The sequence below is a fragment of the Lepisma saccharinum genome, chromosome 14 (assembly GCF_977018435.1).
Source record: "Lepisma saccharinum chromosome 14, izLepSacc3.1, whole genome shotgun sequence".
NCBI lineage: Eukaryota > Metazoa > Arthropoda > Insecta > Zygentoma > Lepismatidae > Lepisma > Lepisma saccharinum.
In genome coordinates, this window is record NC_139242.1 from 51390653 (window position 1) to 51412476 (window position 21824).

The following is a 21824-nucleotide window of genomic DNA, read 5'->3' on the forward strand; positions in this document are numbered from 1 at the left end:
TAAATACTAATAAGCTGGCTCCTGAGAAAAAGGGGCTGTAGCCTCAATGATTATTAGTACACCTACTCATGAGAACGTACCCCCCGGCAGAGGAACACGTGCTCCATTTTTGTCTGAATAAATTCCTCGCTCGCATAGTTTCCAACCTAGCAACCTCTCACGGATACATGAACTCTTTTCTTCTTAATGACCTGACGATACAGTTGAATGCTTGAGTTTTTGTTTTGAGTATTTGTATTTGTTTTGTTTCTCAGTATTTTTATTTATTCGAAGTAAGAGTTCGTAATCCAAAAGTTGAGAAATAAGTAGGTGCCTAGTTTTATTAATATGACCAACCGTACTTAAGATTAGGTATAGCTCTATCCTTATGCAAGAACGTGCAATGATGGTTATGATGATTATAATAATAATAATAAATAAATAAAACTTGCTAGTGATGCACAGGTTGAAATAAGTGATCTGTAAAGACAGAATATTTTAACGTAAAGATACCCTTGCTCTATCTACGTATTTCGTAAACATAGAACCAAAAATATTGAAGAACGAATTCGCATTATAGGTGATAAAAAAGTATATAACACTTTCACTTTTGTTTCTGCGTTTTAAATTGCTCTTAAAAGCTATATATAAAAAATCAAATTTGATGAATATAATACATATAATATTTCAGCATGACCTTCTTCCGAAATGTGTGACAGCAAGAGAAAATGCATATTCAAATCCTGCAGCTAATATTTAGAAATCAACGTTAATAACAACATTGACAGTAATTATGCCTGGAAACAAATCTACTCTTAAAATTTCCCTCCTCTTTAGGATGAGGCTAGTTCTTTGAGAAAACGTGTATCAAACTGTATGAATTCGTCCTGCATCATTCTCGTATAATTGCCAATTGTTGTCAACAGAAACTTGTATTCACACATTTCAGAATGGAGCTGCTGTAGATTATTTACCAACGTTCTGCAATTGGTATCAACTTTCATGCAAAGATGGCAATCGGCCTTCTTTTTTCGGTTCCATATCCCTACTCGAAAGTTTCAAGAAACAGATGTTTAAATCTTCAAGTTGTAAAATGAGCAAAGGTTTCCGTTCTTATCGCATAACGGTCAGATGGGGGACTGGAGCGTGATCAGTACCACGCCTAGGCGTCCATGATCCTCTTCCAAAGTTGACTGTCCTTGAAGTGTCACAAAGAATCATGATCCGACGGGTACTTTGAGAGACAAGGCAGGTGAAAGAGAAAAGCCCTCATTACTGACTACAGGGTTGGTTCTTGCTTTTGTACACCATTCTCTCTTCTGAATTCTAAACTACACTGGAAATACGATTACGGCCGGAAACACAAAAATTGTTAAAATGCGGAAGAAGCGCCAAGAATTACGAGAGACAGGAAGCGAGATGCAAATTACTAATCACGTTGTTAATATGCAAACAAATCGTGTTCGCTGAACTGTTACCAGCTATGAATGTGTAAAAAAAAACATAGTAATAAGGCCGCTTTCCATACTCTTGAGATGCGATCAGATGAATATCCTGTTTACTTTCGAGGAAAGGATTGAATGCAGAAAATTCTTAGTAAAATTTAAGCTATGTACGAAACCTGTAATCACCAACGCAAGGGTAACCGAGAGGAGAGTAATGTTATGAAATTTACATACGCCAAGCATGTACGACAACTAAATAAATAGTTCCTATTATGGGAATTTTCATGGTACAACCTGACTTGAATTGATTTTGTTTTAGGTTAATCAGTACTGGACTTACAATTTAAAGTGGGATCCGAACCACTATGCAATGTACCTCCACCGGATATCGAACCCAGACACCTTCATTACAAGACGAGAAAATTGAACTTGAGTCCACAAGATTACATTAAAGTTAGTTACCGCACGTCGCTTTTCTACCTCTCTGGGATAATCGCGGCCATGAGGATAAGTGATAATTCGGTGAAATAAACAAAATAGCAAACACAACAGAACACTAGTGGCCTGGCCGAAACTCGACACCGTATTGAACACCGTCGTCTACTGACGCCACGATAAATGTTTTCGTTGATAGGTTAGGTACTTTACGTTTAGTTCCCTTGCCATCAATAATGCCATTTTGGTAAAGCCCCGAAAAACTGCAGTGTATTTATGCTAAGAGAACTAAACCAAACAACGAATGTAATCCGCGCTGACGTCAGTAGACGACTGTGTTCAACACGGTGTGCGAAAAATGAGACCCCGATTTATTCAAGTGGCAAAAACGCCACAAAGCCCTTTCGCTTGGTTATCCGAAAGCAGATGGCCTAGTATCAACAAATCCATTTCCTCACTGGATGGAAAAGAAAAACGAGACGAAAGTAGTATCAGATAATTTGCTTATTGTGGGATGTTGCCGAATGTACAGTCACGGACACTTTTGGGTTGTAATGGTTTCATTGAAAGTCAATGGGGGTATTACAGCCCAGAAGTGTCCGTCACTGTGCTTCCCCTAGTACTCCTGAACGTTCTCTCTTAATACAGCGTACTTGCAAAAGAAGTAATTTCTCTACCTTCGTGCAATCTTTTTTATTATTATTATTTTTATCAATGAAGGTGAGAAAGCTTGCAACCGTGTCTACAAATGTGTCATGTACGCTGTACAAAACACATACTATTAATAAATTCGTTCACCTTGTACTAACTACTAGATACATTTGAATGGACGGACAACAGAAATCACACTCGGTGTTATTCAAATGTATGCAGAGAACTCGTATATAAATGCTAAAACATGAGAGCTTGCTGTTGTATCTGCAGCAACCACAAAATATAAGTCAATCTTGAAGTGACCGTAAGCGACGACCACACGCCATCAACTTCGTTAAATCTCCGCTAATATATCGCCACCTATTCGTCAATTGCCTCTTTATCGGATACGTCAACAGAGCAAGAGTAGCAAAAAACGTAACGTACGATGTCGCATGGAAATTTATTTTGCCCTGCGACATTGTACCGGTGTGGGACATCGCTGGCTGCCAACAGAAGCGGTCTCGTGTCGTAAACAACTTAGTGTGTCAAGGGCAACACTTACCTTGTTGGTTTCTTCAGGCGGACGCTCGCTTTCAAAGCAGCAGGTTGCGCGGCGTGCTAGATGAGCGTGGATGGGGCACTTGCCCTCGCCGTCCCAGCAGACGTACGGCACGGGGGGCAGGCGCTTGGGAGCACCCCTGGACACGGGCCACCCACTATACACTGCCGTCATGTTGACGTCACCCTGGGTGCAGTATTTTTTCCAGATTCCACTGGATTTTGCAACGAAATCAGACCTTGCGCCTTATTTGGTCCATGATGGCACTGCCTGACAGAACACACGCTTCACCAGTTACGTCACATTTCACCAACAAGATAACGCTGCAATCCGAACCGCACTGTCTTTCGCCAAGGTGCTCGATGGCCTGAAGCGATCTGTGCAACCTACCAGATGGTGCAGAGAACACCCGATCCGAACGTGCTTGGGATATCCGGCTACCTTCCTTCCTGCTCGCACGCTTTCACAATTTCTCATTAACCACCGCCATATTGGCGATAATAAACTGAACAAGACGGAAACGATGGAGGGATAAAAGGAGGGAAAATTCACAAACGAAAGAAAGCCGCAGCGCCATTAAAAATACTCAATGATCTGTCGCAAGACCTTCAGTCTGTGTATCAACACAAAGCGTTACGAAACAGACTTTCTTCCCAGTACTTAACACATGAGTTTACATGAAGAGTATATGGACACGTGATAATCTGAAATGAACACACACCGTTTTCAGTGTCTGGAATTACATAAATGTTGGATTATTTACAGTAGTAGATGATTCAATGAATTGTTTGAACTTTTTAGCACTCTATTTGGATACCGCACACCTACGTTTCAGAAACTGGTCAGTCCCTGTTTCCAAGGTGATGCGTTTTTGCTACGTGCGCATAAAACGTGTATGTGTTAGGGTCTCGTAACAAAAATACACCCCTGAACACGGAGACAGAAACCCTGAAACTTCTGTATACAATAAACCCAGTACAGTGGTTAAAAATCAAAGAAATTAAAAATAAATATGGGAATGAAACACGTGAATCCTTGAAACACGGCGACTGATGAACGATAAGTAGGATTGTCATTTTTTATTTAAGAAAAGAGCTAAATATCACAGAATTGAGCTGAAAATCCGTTTCAGGGAACTAGGAGTGGCTGCACAATGCAAAAGTAAGTACACAATATATTCAATTCTCTTTCTGTATCGGTAGGATAATCAGGACTAAATTTAACCAGTGAGCCCACCGGGAATCAAAACAAAGATTTTAAATTGTTGATTGATTTGCTTTATTTTACTTCGCCACTTTTTGGCTAATTGCGAAGATGAGTGATGATGTTATGGAATTGATGAGTGGACACTCGCAAACATAAATACCCAGGCCGGGATTCGAACCCAGGACCCCTGACGTCGTAGGATTTTCAATTGTAATTTAACAATAGTTAACATCAACGACATTGGTTACCGCTTCCCTGTCGAATGACTAAAGCAGGAAATATGTGCATTTCTTCTAAAGGCCGTGCTGGACTTTTGGTTTACGCCAGCAAAGTAGTTTCGAAAATTCCTCTCCTTACGAAAACCTACTATGATATTCCAAATTCTGAAAAGTCATATCTGCTTAAATTGCTTCTAGAGAATTCGCGTGAATCTTCGTGTGGTGTGCTTTCGCTGTTGTCTAGATATCTGTGATGGAGAATATCTAGACATGCTTTGTTCATGAAAAATCATTTTTTGCAACAGTGAGGAAAAAGAATTCATGGAGCTACGACGGTTGCATGCTGAAATATTATTATTATTTTCTATTAATGTACTACATTCCTGCAACGAAGAGTCAAGAACGACATATAAAAGGCAGATCCTCACAACTTTGACCTCCTGTAACTGTGAAACTAGAAGGTCCATAAAAGGAAAAAATGGTATGGTTTCTTATCTAGGTCAAGCCTACAAGTATGCAAAATTTCATAGATATCCGTGTCGGTGGGTGACATGAAATGACCCAATCTATACACAGTTTGATTTGATCTTTTCAGTCCACTTCATGCACAGAAAGACTAACCGGGACTGAACCTACAGTTTAAAGTGGGATCCGAACCACTGTACCATGTGCATCCGCAGGGTAGAAGCAGGGTCCCATTGATTACAAGGTGACCACTACGCCATCGGGAAGGCCCTCTACATACAGTTGATCGGACATTCCATAAGGGTGGTATAAAACCATTTCAAAATATCATTGGTAACGCCTGTCCTGTGAAAGTGACAGTATATGCGTGTATTTTCTGAACCGAGCAACGATAATCACAAAAGTGAAACACCACTTCTCTGATGACGTGATGAGAAATGTTATCACATCTACCGCAATCATAAATCTTGGGAAAGAGATCGCCGGCGTTCTTTCCATCAGATAAATCTCTTGGAATTTTCAGATGACGTAAGGCACTCGGGACCATTATGACTTCATTTTAGTATTTCGCATGTGCTGGAGAACCTTTAATGTTCGCAGGAATGAGTTAACTTATACTAAAGCTCCCATTACTGAGGTTTATTGTTCCAATTGAACAGACCTCCGTTGCAAGCAGAAACCTTCAGCTCATAGCGACCACGATTTCTGGCCCGTTACGATAAACATGTACAAGAAAGATTGTTCTTCATCCTTAGTAACATCTTATGCGGTACGGTGACACGTAGAAGTCCGAGTGTGATGAGTAGGGCCTGGATAGTAATGCACTCAAAATACCTAAAACATGCATGCAAATATGCACTAAAAAGTTGCAAAATATGCACATGAATATCCACTTTACAAAAAACACCTTACCTTTCTGAATATTTTCTTTCAGTCACTGTAAAACCCCTATCTACAAACAGATATTTGTTCCTTTATCAGCTAATAAGATTTAGCATGTAATAAATCTTAATATAAGTTGCCGTTCTGATTTACATTACAAAAATTACATTATTTACAGATTATGATTGCACTTCAAGTGGTGGTTGTTGCCTCTAAAATATGCAAGAAGTTTATACATATGATTCATGTATGCATTACCATGTCTAATATGCATTTATCAAAAAAACATTTCAAATATGCATTTGCATTATCCTGGGCCCATTTGCCAGGAAGGTACAAAAATATATTACAGTGCTAATTAGTAAATAAAAGTTTCAAATTCATTGATTTAGTTTATATAACGTAGCATTTCTTCCACTTTTGACTAATCACGACCATGTGAATAAAAAGGATGAAGGGGCAATCAGAAACATATATGGATGGCACAATACAAGCCGCACAGAGACCTATACCGGCTGTTGGTCCAGATGCCACAGACTCGGTGGCCAAAAAATAACACTTTTTTTCTATTGATTGATTTGGTTTATTTTTCTTCGCTCTTCTGCTACTCTTCTGGCTAATCGCGAAGATGAAAGAAAGATTTGTTGTTTTAAGTCCACTTTATGTACAGAAAGGCCAATCGAGACTGGACCAACAGTTTAAAGCGGGATCCGAACCGCTATGTGCCTCCACCGGGTATAATCGCGAAGATGAGGATGAGTGATGATATTATGAAACTGATTAAGGTACACTAAAAAATAATGCACATGCCGAGGTTGGGATTCGAACCCGGAACCGGTGGCGTCGTTGCGCACTGTGCTAACCACTCCGCCTCGGAGGTCGGCAGCATTTTTTCGAGTTTACATACTACGATTAGCACATACAAAATAACATTTGTTTTGGCATGATGTGAACATATGTATTCACATGCAAATTCGTCCCCTGATCATGATAAAGTTAAGTCTCTCTCCAATTTTCTTACTCAGGAACACCATTCAAACTGTGGTGAAGCCTACTTCATGGGTCACTGCTTCCTGTTCACTCCTCGCAGATCGGTAGTGACCTCGGCGTTGTTCAATGGCGACGAGCAGCCATTCATCGAAAACCAGCACGCATTACAAGGCGGCTGGAAAATGTGCAACTCACTGTTGGAGTACGGCCGACACCACCCTTTCTTCGAAAGACCTTCTGCAAATGGAACGGAAAAGCCGCTGTGAGTGATGGCTGCAGAAGAATGCAGAAGTAGATGCCACGGCGCCTTCACCGGGAAGGACCATTAAGGCAATGTTCCCAATGAAAGTACACACCATTAGCATTTTCACACGTCATGCGCTAAGCAATTACACGCTGTAAGGCACACGCGCACGAGCAAAAAAAAGTGTATGCACTTACCTTTGAAAACAACAACAAAATAATTATTAATGCAGGCATCGTGCCTCCATATAAACGCCTAGCGGAAATAAGGTAAAAATCACAGTGACGTAACGTGAATAAATTATGTGAATTATTCCCCGTTGATGAATAAATCGGAAAGGGAAATTATGAAAGCACGGCCGTTGAATAAGAATGGACAGTGAACGGAAACTGCATAAATTCCAAATAAGGACCGTAGAGAAATGAGAAAGAGTACCATGGAAAGAGCCGACAATTCGCCGTCTGAATACTATTTTGTCGCATGTCCATCTGCTCTAACTTCTCAGGACAGTTGATTAATGTTTGAATTATGTGGAATTGGAAAACACTACAAGATTTGCAACATTTTATTGTTGTTGAAAATTCATACAGGGTGGCGCACGATATGATCCACCATTTGTTTTTTGTTTTTTTCAGATCTCAGATGAGGAATGGCGTCATGTGTACCACCCACCAGTAGTTGCAGTAGTTATTGGAAATATTCTGTGATGAAAACTGAAGCGTAGTGCATCCACCTGTCCCCAGGGGGCTAGAGTATACAACATGGCGGACAAAGGAAGACTTACGATGGAACAGCGATCAGAAACTGTGCTATTTTTCGCCGAAACAAAGAGTATTGTGGGGACTCAGAGGCGCTTTCGTGCACATTTCCAAACTCGGTGGGCCCCCTCGAGTAAAACGATACACAAACTGCATGAAAAGTTTCTAGTGGAAGGAACAGTACTGGAATCAAAGCGTGATCGTCGTAAACTTGTGCGTTCGCCTGAGAATATTGAAGCCGTCCGCGTCGCTGTGCAGAGAAGTCCTGGCAAATCGACCAGAAAAGCAGCAACACAACTTGGGATATCAAGACGTTCTGTTCAAAGGATTTTTAAAAGTGATCTCCACATGTATCCGTACAAGATTACCGTGGTGCAAAAACTCACAAATGAACAGATACAGAAGAGATTGACCTTCGCTAATTGGGCCGAGGGTAACAATGCAACACTGTACAACGTGTGGTTTTCTGACGAGGCGCACTTCCATTTGGATGGTGTGGTTAACAAACAAAATGTGCACTTTTGGGCAGCTGAGAATCCACGAGTGCTTCATGAAAAAGTCAGCCATGCACCGAAGGTTACGGTCTGGGCCGCTATCTCCAGTCACGGTCTGATCGGACCCTTTTTCTTTGAGGAGACAGTAAACAGTGAACGTTACTTGACCATGCTCCGCAATAGTTTTATTCCACAGCTTCTTGCCACAGCTTTACTGTGCAATTTTTTTGCACGACATTTTCAATCTTCGTGTAATTTCAAACAGAGTTCCTGATCGTTTCGCTGGTGGACAATCCTGGCCCGAATATAGTCCAGGTCTCAACCCCTGTGATTATCTTCTTTGGGGCTTTTTGAAGGACAGATTTTCGGAAAAAAAAAAACCTCAAGATTTAATGGAACTGCGAAGACTTATTGTTCAGGCTTGCAGTGAAATTACGGAACCCGTGTGTCGTAGGGTAATTGGAAATATTAGTGTTCGCTTGACTGAGGTTAAAAGTCAAAACGGTGGCCATATTGAGCATGTATTTCAGTAGTACGTTTTTCCAAAGTGTAACCTTTGTGTCATTCATGTTTCATTGAGAGATTCTTTATAATATAGCTTTTATTCAACAACAAAATGGTGGATCATTTCGTGCGCCACCCTGTACATAGTTCGCTTCGGAACGTGAAGCATTAACATATACGGTACACGATACAGTGATCAACAAACAGTGGAGATACGATAAAACAGCATTCAGCCGGCGATTTTAAATGTAGAAGACAAACAACATTGAGGGTGCCCCATGGGTGTTCTTTGTGAGAATCTCATCTTCACTCATCCTCATCTTCGCCATTAGCTAAAATTAGCAGAAAAGAGAAGTAGAATATCAAATGCCAAATAAATTCATGAATACCGAGCACTACGACCTTTATTCCAAAAGAAAACGCTTGTCCACACACAGTGTAGTTACTTCTATTAATACCGTGCGTTCATTTCGATCTGCAGCCGAGAGATCGGGAGAAGCGTGGCGGGCGGCGCTGACGGAGATGCCGACATTTGCGGCCTGTAATGCCCGCTTATTTTTATAGACATATGCAGACATTTATATAAATATTGCAAAACGAGCACTAACCTGTGTTATAACACGCAAAAGTTCTTCTGTAATTCATCCAAGTTCTGCTCTTATATACACAAAAAAATACGCTTTAGAAACGATGTTAAGAGCCACAGATAATAAAACATTTTAATCATAGTTTTGACCAGTAACGTCCTGCTTAAGTTTATATCCTTGAAAGAGTTTTGTGCCGATGGGGATCGTTTGGAGGTTTTGAATGTGCAACACTGTATCAAGATTACGCTGTAGAAGAAACCGTTGAAAGTCAATAGTGTTCGTGAGCTTCCTTGCAATCCGAAATCTCCGAGCTCGAGTTTTTTGTTCCTTCGCGACTAGATGAAGACAGAGTTGTAAATATAGTGGCGAGCAATGTAAACCAAGAGCGTGTTAATTTCGTACTGTGCGCAAGAGTGTTATTCTTGGTTACTTGCAGTTACTTGTTTGTGTTATTGTAGTGTGTATGTGTGACGTGTCAGTGAGACGATTGGAATGCCAGCCGCAAGATTCACGTTAGAACAAAGATTTTTTTATGTATGACACGTACCTACGTGAAAACAAACTCGTGTCGAGACGTGTGTAGGTAATTTGTACAGAAATTCCCATGCGTTTCAACTCCACACAGAGATACGGTTACACATCTTGTCCTTAAATTACGAGAAACTGTATCGTTAAATTTTAAAACACCTAAGCAAAAACGCCGGATTCTAACCGAAGCAAAACTCGATGATATTGGTGCAGCGTTAGAACGTTCTCCAAACAAACCTCTACGCCGAGTTTCACAAGAGGTGGGCGTGTCAAAATCATCGGCACATACAGTCACTAAGCTACTAAAATTAAAACCATACTCTTATAACACAGGTTAGTGCTCGTTTTGCAATATTTATATAAATGTCTGAATATGTCCATAAAAATAAGCGGGCATTTCAGGCCGCAAATGTCGGCATCTCCGTCAGTGCCGCCCGCCACGCTTCTCCCGATCTCTCGGCTGCAGATCGAAATGGACGCACGGTACATGAATATTTACAGGACATCGGGAGAATCGGGAAGAAGGGGATGGACATAGGCGCCAGCACTAAAATTGAATCTTCCGAATTAAATGGAAACAGACTTCGTTCAGACTGCGCTACAAGTCGCAACTGATCGTCTAATATTTGCAAATTTTGTTATCTCTTATTAAATCCATCATGCTCAAAGCAGTTAATCGAGACTGGACCTACAGATAAAAAAGGGATCCGAATCGCTGGTCAATGCGACTCCACGAGGATCGAGCCTTAGACGAATACAATACGACAACGTTATTTCCTATGTGAAACTAAAAATGCACTTTATAACATGTAACATAACTGTACAATATCTTCTTCGTCCTGTAGCATACGATGAATTTGTTGCCGTGCTCTTACAGGTAAATTAATGTTGTTTTATTGTGACTGCAACTGTTCCCAAGATCGAAATATTTATATTCATAAACTACGAAGTTATATATAAACAAGCATCAAACGAACAGTAACAAAAATATGAATACAAAAGGAGAAATAAAGATTACTCACACATACTCGTTCTGGTTTCAGCTATAAACCTTGAATGCTTACCTGTGAAAAACAGAAAAAATATATTAATACAGTAAATCAATGCTACATATATACGTACATTGTGTACAAGTTCTTACTACAAACAACTCTCAAAGTATGTTCATGTATTACTATTATATAAAAGTCTAGCTCTGAATAAGATAATTGATCCTATGTTAATAACGTGTGTATGTGTGTGCGCATGTGTATTTAGGATGACGTAGTATCTCAAAATTACATCAACAAAAACCTATTCAAATATTTTGTAAGAATTACTAAGTTCCCGTTATTTACAGATACGTGAAATGAAATGAATGCAGACGTTGATAATTCGGTTGAATTGAACGATAATGTTAAGGTCCAACAACACTATAATTCAATGTGAATGATTGATTGATTTGGTTTATTTTACTTCGCATTTCAGTCACTTCTGGCTAATCACGAAGATAAGGATGAGTGATGATGTGATGAAATTGATGAAGGAACATTCACAAAGAACACCCACGCCGGGATTTCGAACCCGAGACTTCTGGCGTCGTAGCGCGTTGTGCGAACCACTCCGCCACGGAGGGCAGCTATAATTCAATATGGAAATGAATCCTGGGCAATTTACGAAACAACATTAAACTAAAAATAGTCCATAGCTTAATAAATAATTTACATTTAACCTTCATAAAATTATTTGGAAATTATAGATAGACGGAGGAAGAGGGGGAGAGAACGATCACCCATCACGATTCAAGTATACGATCTGTTTCTAATTCGTATTTGTATTCTCTATTTATGTTACTTAGCGTCACTTTTCTGCCACTTTTGGCTAATTGCGACGATGAGAATAAGCAATGATATGATGAAATTAATGTAGGGACAGTCCCAAAAACAGCCACCCCGGAATCTGAACCCGTGGGGAGATCCCAACTCGAGCACTTAATGCGCTCGGTCACGAGAAAATATACGTCTTTTCACAACTATGGTCCACATTTATTAATATATCCATATAACTGTACAAGTCACGAGTAACAGATGCAAGAAAAATGAGTAGAATACGAACATTATGACCGGATATAAATTCCAAACCAACGCTAAAAAACTGCATCTAGTGTTCATGAGATCAACAAAGATGATGCCTGGCGTAAATCTCCCCTTAACAATGACTAGAAGCAATGAAACTAAGTGACAACTTTTCCATTCCGCCATCGCATAGCCTTCCTATTTAAGGAAAAACCATGCCAATCCTTTGAAGTTGAAATACGACATGTTTCTAACCTTACAAGGAAATTCAAGCCAATTAACACAAGTCCATGGTCACTAAGGGAATGATCTCTGCATACGTAAGCTGACTTTGCCACTCCAATCGGAGGTCGCCGTATGTGTTAGGTAAGGTCTAGATTTAGAAACGTCTGTGGTCATATCATATAACCTCATGACAGAAAACCTAACATCCATCATAAATAATGGAGTTACATCGTACCACACACAATTATAACTATTTAATTGTAATTCCAAATCTCCACTATAATTCCAGAGATAACTTGAACTGAACCTCCGTTACCCAGTGGACTGAAAAAATATGACAACTGTGGACAGAATGCCTCGCACCACTAAAAGGAAGGGTAAAATAAAATATCGTCATATGCAAGCTGTGCAAAAAGACTTCAACCTTTGCGAGCACTTGTAAGGCAACATATTTGTAGAAGCACAAAGTCAAGAGCATGTTTACCTGATTTGCATAACAGGTATTTCGGTAAATAAACACTGCCTGATTAATTACTGTATACAATCGTGAATATACTTAAAGAATTGTGAGATGGCGAATGCGCAATACATGAGAAGCTTCAGTAAGAATCCCATAGACGCTCAAACATAATTCCCACAATATTATCTACACACTAGAAGTTTTTTAGTTTGCTAATGAATCCAAAGTTAACGTAAACGTGCAAAAGAATGTGCCTACATTTTTTTTTTTTTAAGATTTATTTTCTTCATGGGCATTTCTATGCGGAGTTCATATATAGTCGCGTTTGTATCTGCAACAGATTCCATGAATTTTCTTATTGAGCCCATCCTATTTTTGTTTTTTTCGCATACAAGATTACATAATTGCTATTCCTTGCTACTAAATTTCAATGATAAACTCGACAACGAGAGTTCTTAAAAGTACATACCAATAGGATGAAAAATAACAAATGCATGATTGATAGTTTGCACATTTCCTTATCTTCCTCTACAAACACAGTCTCCTAAAGAACCTGGTTACACTAGTCATGTACAACTTTTCTTTTTAACATGATTAGAGACAGGATTTTAAAGCGAAGTCCTTTTTTTTTTATTTTTCAACACGTATCGTGGAATAAATAACAAGTGTTGATAATTATCTTCCACCAACAATATTACATGGTTCTGACTTCCCTTCCCCCCCCCTTTAAAACATTTTCCTTTCTGGTCCCTTTATTGACTAGTTATTCAGCCTACATTACTTATTTCCCACTCTTTAAAAAAACATCTTTCTTAGTCCCTTTATCGACAAGATATCAAATGTTTTGTAGGACTGTTTTTTTCCCCTGAACAAAACATTCAACAATTGTCTATTTGGTGAAGTTTAGAGGAAAGAAAGAACAAGCCTTCTACCTTACCTCCATGAGTGTTGGGAGTACGTTGCAATGATTTTTGAAATAATGCGATCTGGACTTACGCAGCAACAAACGCAGCGGCACACCTGTTGGGTTGAAAGTGTACTTTTATCTGCTAGATTTATACTTTTATTGTGAAGTTTTTTACAATAGTTTTAACTTAACTGTGTGACAGTGACGACATTATTGAGTGTCGGTGAAATGGCGAAGAAAGGTACAAGCGGCAACAGGCTATGAAATGCGGTAAGCTGTTGCAAGAAAGTTTTCATCGAAATGGATGGTAAGATTATTCGCTGTACTTTACCTTCAAAAAAAGGAAATGAAAAAGGACTCAAGTTTATTCTTACACTCCACTAAAAATATTATTTTAAATGAAAGCACAATATATACCATTCATATATAAAAAAGGATACATTAAATTTCGTGTTCATTTAAAATAATATTTTTAGTGGATTTAAAAAAAAACTATATAGTTCCCCCCCTTTTTTCTGGCAATAATTTTCCCTTATTGTCCTTTTTTGAGGAAAATTTTTCCCTTTAATATCCAGTCAATGAACTTGATCTTTTAACTTTGGTTAGGGTTTTAGTCTCTCAAGAAACATCTCGGCACTATTCAATACTTCCCACGGAACTGTTTTTCAATCGCCGAAAGGTGGCAAAAAGTCATTAATAGTCAATTAGATTAGTATAGATTGAGCATTGACAGACATTTGTTAGAGTCTAACCTTTGACATTTCTAAGTTGGAGTTCGGCTTAAAACTGGGTAGTGGTGTTTCAACCAGGCTATTACCTGGGAAAAAACGAATCCAGGAAATCGCCTCTTCTAGTTCGTTGCACTTTTTTACTCTTTCTGCACTTGCGCGTATATATACTTCGTTACACGGTGCAAGACTGACTAGTCTACTTCGATGATTTGGTCTCAAGTAGTGTATTTGGTGTCTGCACCGTTTGCACTACGTTCTGGAGCGGTGTAATGTGTGGTGTATGGTCACGTTGTACGTGCTAACTAATCAAATGAACGTTTAAAGCAGCAGAAAGGCATTTGTTGAATCTTCTGAACTTCAACACCGCTATCCGTCTACTTGGTTGAACGTCATTTCCTTGCACCAGCCTGACACCGGCATACACCTGCACTACACTTAATGTCAAAACAATGCAGTGAACTAGACGGGGCTAATGAGAATCCAGAATCTAGGCTAGCTATTGCCTATTTTAGGAGGAGGAATAAAAGGTTTATTTATATACACATCAATTATCTTATTTTCATCCTACAGATTGACAGTATCTCAATGGTGATTATTCCTTCCTGAAAAATTAATACTGTTCGCGAAGGTTTAGACAGATACTCTTTAAACTTCATTCCAGTATATAGTTCTGTACAGTATAGTTAGTGGGGGGGCATTGGATTTTCCAGACCTATTTTGGGGGCACAGAAAAGGTCTCTAAATGTCAAATTTCGTCAAATGCACACGAGTTTGATGTGGTGATGCCTCTTTCATACATATCGTGTTAGAAGAAAAGAGTTACTTCTAGGAAATATTCCACAGGAACCACAGAACCGTAGAATATTTACGCTGATTTCACCTTGCAGAACACTCCAAAATAATTGAGTCTCAACAATGTGTTATTAAAGCCATCTCAAGTATTACTATTTGTTTCCCACTTTCTTTGTTGGGAGTTCTTTGGTAATCTAACACAGCAACATCAGCATGCATTCCGAACTGGCTCATCCCATGCTTTATCAGCAACTGGCTTTTGCCTTCATAATCCGAAACCGAGAGCATTGTCCCTGGATGTACGAAGATCCTTCAAGGCTGAACAACACAACATTCATTGTACCTGTTGTTTGCATCAGCTGGTGGTTGGTCCTCCTGGGTCACTTTGCATGCACGACAAGCAGTCGGCTGCCGTTGAAGAGAGATATATCATTCCCACACACCACCAACCTATGCTGGGTGCGGTTGGAGAAGATTTCGAACAACCCTTCCTCGCCTCCAGCTGTTGCGATGTAGGAGGGGTGAAATGCGGAAGATCGTACAAATCGGTCGCAGCCAACACACGACGGGGTCACCCACATTGGTGTAGCCTTACAGGACCAGGGGCACGAGCCATCGACAAAACTGGTTTACACTGGATCTCGGCTATAGGCGAATTAAAACAAGAAAAAAATATATATCCACGTAAATTTCATGACTCAGTCAGGACGAATAGAACTGCTCGCTAAAAACGTAAAGGCTACTAAAACATGGCTCACCATTCTGGCAAGACAATAAAAAGTTCAAAGGAACTAGCATGCACTTACATGAAGTATTTTCAATCTTTTCTTTTTTGTCAAATCTGAATTAAAGAGGCGACTTGCTGCAGGTTCAATGGGACTGGAGACTAAAAATGGTCTCTACGAGTAGTCACGAATTTTATGCGGCTGTCACAAAGGTTTCGCGATGTCGAAGTTTCATTCAACAAGTAATGAATTGCAAATGTACAATGGAAATATTGCCGATTTGCATGTTTATGAGCAATAGTTGTTGCATTATTGAACGTGACACATGTATACTGTAAGTTTATCAACTTTAGAGATGAGATGGTCTGAGAAAGGAGAGGTCAAAGAAACTGAAATGAAGCTTTTGATTTCCTGTCTTGGAGGTTCCATCCAGACAGTGAGATAACTGAAGAAACCGACGCGGAAAACAATCCTCAGCAAAAACAACACGAACAAAAGTGCGACATAGCTACCAATAGAACATTGATTTCATCTTAAGTTACAAATTCTTCATAACCATTTAGTAACTTAGGAAGTACCAATTTACCAAACTATAACTAAATTATTATTGTAGTTCTAAGGCACACCACGTGGAACTACACTCCTGAAATCGAATGACTGCGTCTATACACAAGTGTAAATAGTAACTTGCCACAGGATGACTACAACCAAGTGTCAAGAACATATGCTCTCAGTTGTGTATCGAATTAACAAGTTCTCTTATTGCACCATCCTTGGATTTCAAATGTTTGCGCTCTTACAATCTACTTACGTAATCTCCATCTTTACGGCATTGTTACTGAAGAACTTAACTTTAGGTACACACATGGAAAAATCTTACGACCGTCTTGCTGAAGACTCCATTTAAGTTACATATTTTACATGGTTATTTTGGTTTCAATATTTGTTAAGAATATATCAGCGTAACTATTGATTTGATTAAGTTTATTTTACTTCGCGTTTTGTGTCTCTTGGCTAATTTGCGAAGATGGGGATGATTGATGAAATGATGAAATTGATGAATGGACATTCACAAACAACCAAGCCCGACCAGGATTCGAACCCGGGACCCTTGCAGCGTAACTATCAATAAGGGTACTAATGTGAGAAATATCGTCTGCTAAAGACACCTTGGAGGATTTATGGCTGTTTCGGATTGGAGCTTTGTCCGTACCTCTGTTGTTTTTCCACATAATTCAAACAGTAAAGCTTTCACTTCTCAGCATAATTATATTAACTTACTAATTCAATACATTGAAAATCACGCCTTTTGGAAACGTCAATATAGTGGATACGAATAATTGTAGGCTCAGAGGTTCTATAGAGAAACGACCCTCGGAGCTTTTGTGTAAAAGGAAAAGAAAGAAAAAAAAGTGAAATGTTACCCATTCATGACTCCGAAAAGAAATCTCAAATCTGCAATATGACGGTGAATACAAAGATCATGAATTTGAAGATCTGATGGATAGAATCTCATGTTTAGAAAGATTTTCAAAAGGCAAATCATCTTTTTTGATTATTAAATTAATTACCGTATTTGCCAGTATATAAGACGTACTTTTTCCTTTCAAAAATAGGTCTGAAAAACAGAGTGCGTCTTATACGCCGATACTAAATTATTTATTACGTTCACTTCTGGAAATTTTCTCTGATGCGATGAGGCGGAAGGCTTACTCTGAAGAACCACAGTTGTGGATGATGTCCGAACTCAACAGGTAGCGTAAAGCTCGAGATGTAGGTGAGAACTTCACTACAATGAAAACAGCTCCCTCAGTTGGGAACCGAATTCCAGCAGAAGCCGAGACTGACACACAAACCATGCTCCATTGATCCCCGATGGAGAGAAAAAAATATGTAAGGACCCGAGGACGGTGCCTCCAAGGCCGAAAAAGTTTTCTCTGTCCTCCTTAAGGGACCGCGTCCACTGGATATGTAGACGTTTAATAAAGGTCAACGCTCCTTCGCCATGCAAGCAGTTTCACATGTCCGTTCCATATGATTAAAATTCCTCGCACGTCGAGGCGATTTCTGCAGCCATTCTCACGAAAAGGACGAAAATTATCGTCGCTCAAGGGTGTCCGGTACAGGACTGCTTGGACTTTGCGAAAGACTTCGACAGAACACACTGATGGAAAAAAGTATTAAAGAAGCACCCTATTGATAGTGAGAGGTTAAAGCAAAGGCACCAAAGAAGAGAAAGCCAGGCTATATGCCCTCGACCTATAATTGGAGAAATAATACAGGGTGCCCTGAAAGTCTAGGAGCAACGGAGGTATTGTTTTCTGATTACAGGTGAGCTATGACACTGACGGAAGAGGACCGAGTGACGTGGGCTGTGAAAATCACACATTTACGTAATTGTTTATCGCAATAACAAAGCAATTTGAAATACTAAAGTATATGCAAAATGTGCAGAACAAAAACGAACACTATAAACACACGTTATTTTCATCACCCCACCATATCGTTGTAGTTATCTCATTTTTATTCCATTAAATTATATTTCTCTCATCGTTGCGATTAACCTGCATAACTAAAAAAGTAACCACAGCTTTCGAAATCCTTAATCAAATTAATAAACATTTACAGCACCAATAGTAACATTTCCAATACCAAACGTAAGATGGATCTTAAAAAATATTTTTAGAACGCATCGTAATTACAAAGGAAAACATATTGTTCGAAAATGACATTTAAGCCTGAATCAACAAATTCATATCAATTACAATTGAGAGAAATGTGAATTATTGAAGGTGTTATGATTAATCTCTGTTGTAAAGATTACTTTAGGTACGAGAATAAAAAGCTCTGCGGAATGAGTACGACATCTTAGAAATTCGATAAAAGGCACTATTTTATACCCTTATACGTTTTGAGTTAATATGACGTAAGTACAATGGGATTTAAGATTGTACAATAAAAATGCTTATGAGATTATTATATTATACAGGATGAAGAAAGTAGTCGATATAGTCTTATCAGAAGTACTAAATCAAGAAGACTTACGTAGTTTGGACGAGAAAGGAAACTAAATTTCACAACACATCCAATTTTACGAGGACTGGGCGAATGTGGGAGGACAAGGATAATGCAAACCACATTTCACTTGCCCAGTATAGGGACAATAACCTTCAGTACTGAATATTCCAGAGAGCAAGGCGTATGCAAATTATCCAAATAAAGAAAAGAAAACTTGAAAAATTAACACGAGGATATCAGCACATACCCTAGAGTATTTATCGCTATCTGCAAACTTTCCAACACGCACAAAAAATAAGAGAATCGCCACTTTCACTTGTTACTTGGGAGGAGGAGGGTCAACTTCTTTCCAGAACATCATAACTAGTTCAACATCGTGCCGCAAGTTCCCTTCCACATGCTATTAATGCTGCTGGTTTCCGCACCTACAAGTGAGGTAGAGTTTATCATGCAAAGCCTCGCTCTCCTTCTCTCAATGTTCCCTTCACTCGCTTTTCGCTGGAACAGGACCAAAAGCATAACATTTAGTTCGCATGCCGTAAAAACATAGGCAATTTCACCTGGAAAATTTGATTTCTTTATCATTTCACTAAAGATTATAAATTTATGTTATTTTAATGAGTAATGTTTAGAGGGAATTCATGAAGGAACACCCATGACTATGCCAGGACTCGAATCTGGAATCAATACTGCCGAGATCGGAAACCTAGCACTCAACGTTTTCGGCCACCGAGTTGATTTATTCACTTTACAGAGAGCACGACCGACCCTTTGATTGTTGGAGTCGGTGCGTCGAGGTCAGAAACACGATATCCGAGTTCCAATACAAAACCTATGAGAATCTGTGCATGCAAAGTGTACTCCGTACTAGGGATGGCCAAACAGATCCGGATCCGAAAAATCCGGATCCAAAAGTTACGGATCTGGATCCGAAAATTCCGGATCCGGATCTGAAAGTTTCGGATCTGGATCCGGATCCGAAAGTTCCGGATCTGGATCCGGATCCGCGGATCTGGATCCGGATCCGAGAGTTCCGGATCCGCGGATCTGGATCCGGATCCGAGAGTTCCGGATCCGGGTCTGAAAGTTTCGGATCTGGATCCGGATCCGGGTCTGAAAGTTTCGGATCTGGATCCGGATCCGAGATTTCCGGATCTGGATCCGGATCCGAGAGTTTCGTATCTCAATCCCATTATAATATTACCACACCTTAAAAGGTATTATGATCTTCGATTACAAAGAAATTTTTCGTTAGTCCTACAAGAATTTATTTCAATTGTTGTTCCTAAAATACTTTGCTACGCATCGGCTAACACGCTCGTGCACACATGTCAGAGTTGATTTTGTAAATGCCATTGAAACGAATATGTATTCATTCGAATGTATTGGAAATGAAAACACATAAATGTGAGACATTCCATTCCAGGATGAAACCTTTAACACATATAACAAGATAGAAATGTTATACAAAAATTATACAATTGTTCTACAGTTACAGTTCTACAAATTAAAATAAAACATTATAATATATGCAGTGTTAAATAATTACAAAGTGTAAGACTAACAAGGGAGGTTATCTAAGTATCCCCCTCCGATTTCCATGAAACTTTGCAGTATAGTGGGGCCCAAAGGAAGAATTACGTGTTTTTTTGTTTCAGCTAAAAAAAACTGTTTTAGGGGGCAAAACCCCCTCAAATATCAGGATGAAGACAAATTGAAGTGAGGATCTGACCCCTGTGTCCCCCTCCGATTTCCATGATACTTGGCAGGTGTATAGTGGGGCCCAATGGAAGAAATACGTGTTTTTTGTTTAAGCTAAAAAACTGTTTTAGGGGGCAAAACCCCCTCAAATGTCAAGATGAGGACAAATTGAAGTGAGGATCTGACCCCTGTGTCCCCCTCCGATTTCCATGATACTTGGCATGTGTATGTATAAACGGGCCCAAATGAAGAAATGTGTTTTTTTTTGTTTCAGCTAAAAAACTGTTTTAGGGGGCAAAACCCCCTCAAATGTCAGGATGAAGACAAATTGAAGTGAGGATCTGACCCCTGTGTCCCCCTCCGATTTCCATGATACTTGGCAGGTGTATAGTGGGGCCCAATGGAAGAAATACGTGTTTTTTTTGTTTCAGCTAAAAAACTGTTTTAGGGGCAAAACCCCCTCAAATGTCAAGATGAGGACAAATTGAAGTGAGGATCTGACCCCTGTGTCCCCCTCCGATTTCCATGATACTTGGCAGGTGTATGTATAAACGGGCTCAAATGAAGAAATACGTGTTTTTTTTTTGTTTCAGCTAAGAAACGGTTTTAGGGGGCAAAACCCCCTCAAATGTCAAGATGAGGACAAATTGAAGCGAGGATCTGACCCCTGTGTCCCTCCGATTTCCATAAAACTTGGCAGGTGTATAGTGGGGCCCAATGGAAGAAATACGTGTTTTTTTGTTTAAGCTAAAAAACTGTTTTAGGGGGCAAAACCCCCTCAAATGTCAAGATGAGGACAAATTGAAGTGAGGATCTGACCCCTGTGTCCCTCCGATTTCCATGAAACTTGGCAGGTGTATAGTGGGGCCCAATAGAAGAAATACGTGTTTTTTTTTTGTTTCAGCTAAAAAACGGTTTTACAGGGCGAAACCCACTCAATTGTCAAGATGACTACAAATTGAAGTGGGGATCTGACCCCTGTGTCCCCCTCCGATTTCCATGACATTTGGCAGGTGTGTGTATAAACGGGCCCAAATGAAGAAATACGTGTTTTTTTGTTTCCGCAAAAAATTTGTTGTAGGTGGCAACCTCCTCTCAAATGTCAAGATGAGGACAAATTGAAGTGGGGATCTGACCCCTGTGTTCCCCTCCGATTTCCATGATACTTGGCAGGTGTGTGTATAAACGGGCCCAAATGAAGAAATACGTGTTTTTTTGTTTCCGCAAAAAATTTGTTCTAGGTGGCAACCTCCTCTCAAATGTCAAGATGAGGACAAATTG

General features: G+C 39.6%; 1 protein-coding gene across 5 annotated transcripts in view; it reads right to left on the reverse strand.

The window, feature by feature from the left end:
• LOC145998880 (WD repeat-containing protein 47) overlaps nt 1-21824 on the reverse strand; it is a 431858-nt gene that overhangs the window by 153856 nt on the left and 256178 nt on the right. The window contains exon 1 of one of the 5 annotated variants that reach the window (XM_083135582.1): nt 3058-3322. The exons of the other annotated variants lie outside the window; for them this stretch is intronic. Coding sequence (XP_082991708.1) covers nt 3058-3228 — 171 coding nt within the window. The 5' untranslated portion in view covers nt 3229-3322. Of the gene's footprint in view, nt 1-3057; nt 3323-21824 lie in introns of those variants that run through there. 5 annotated transcript variants of the gene reach the window in all.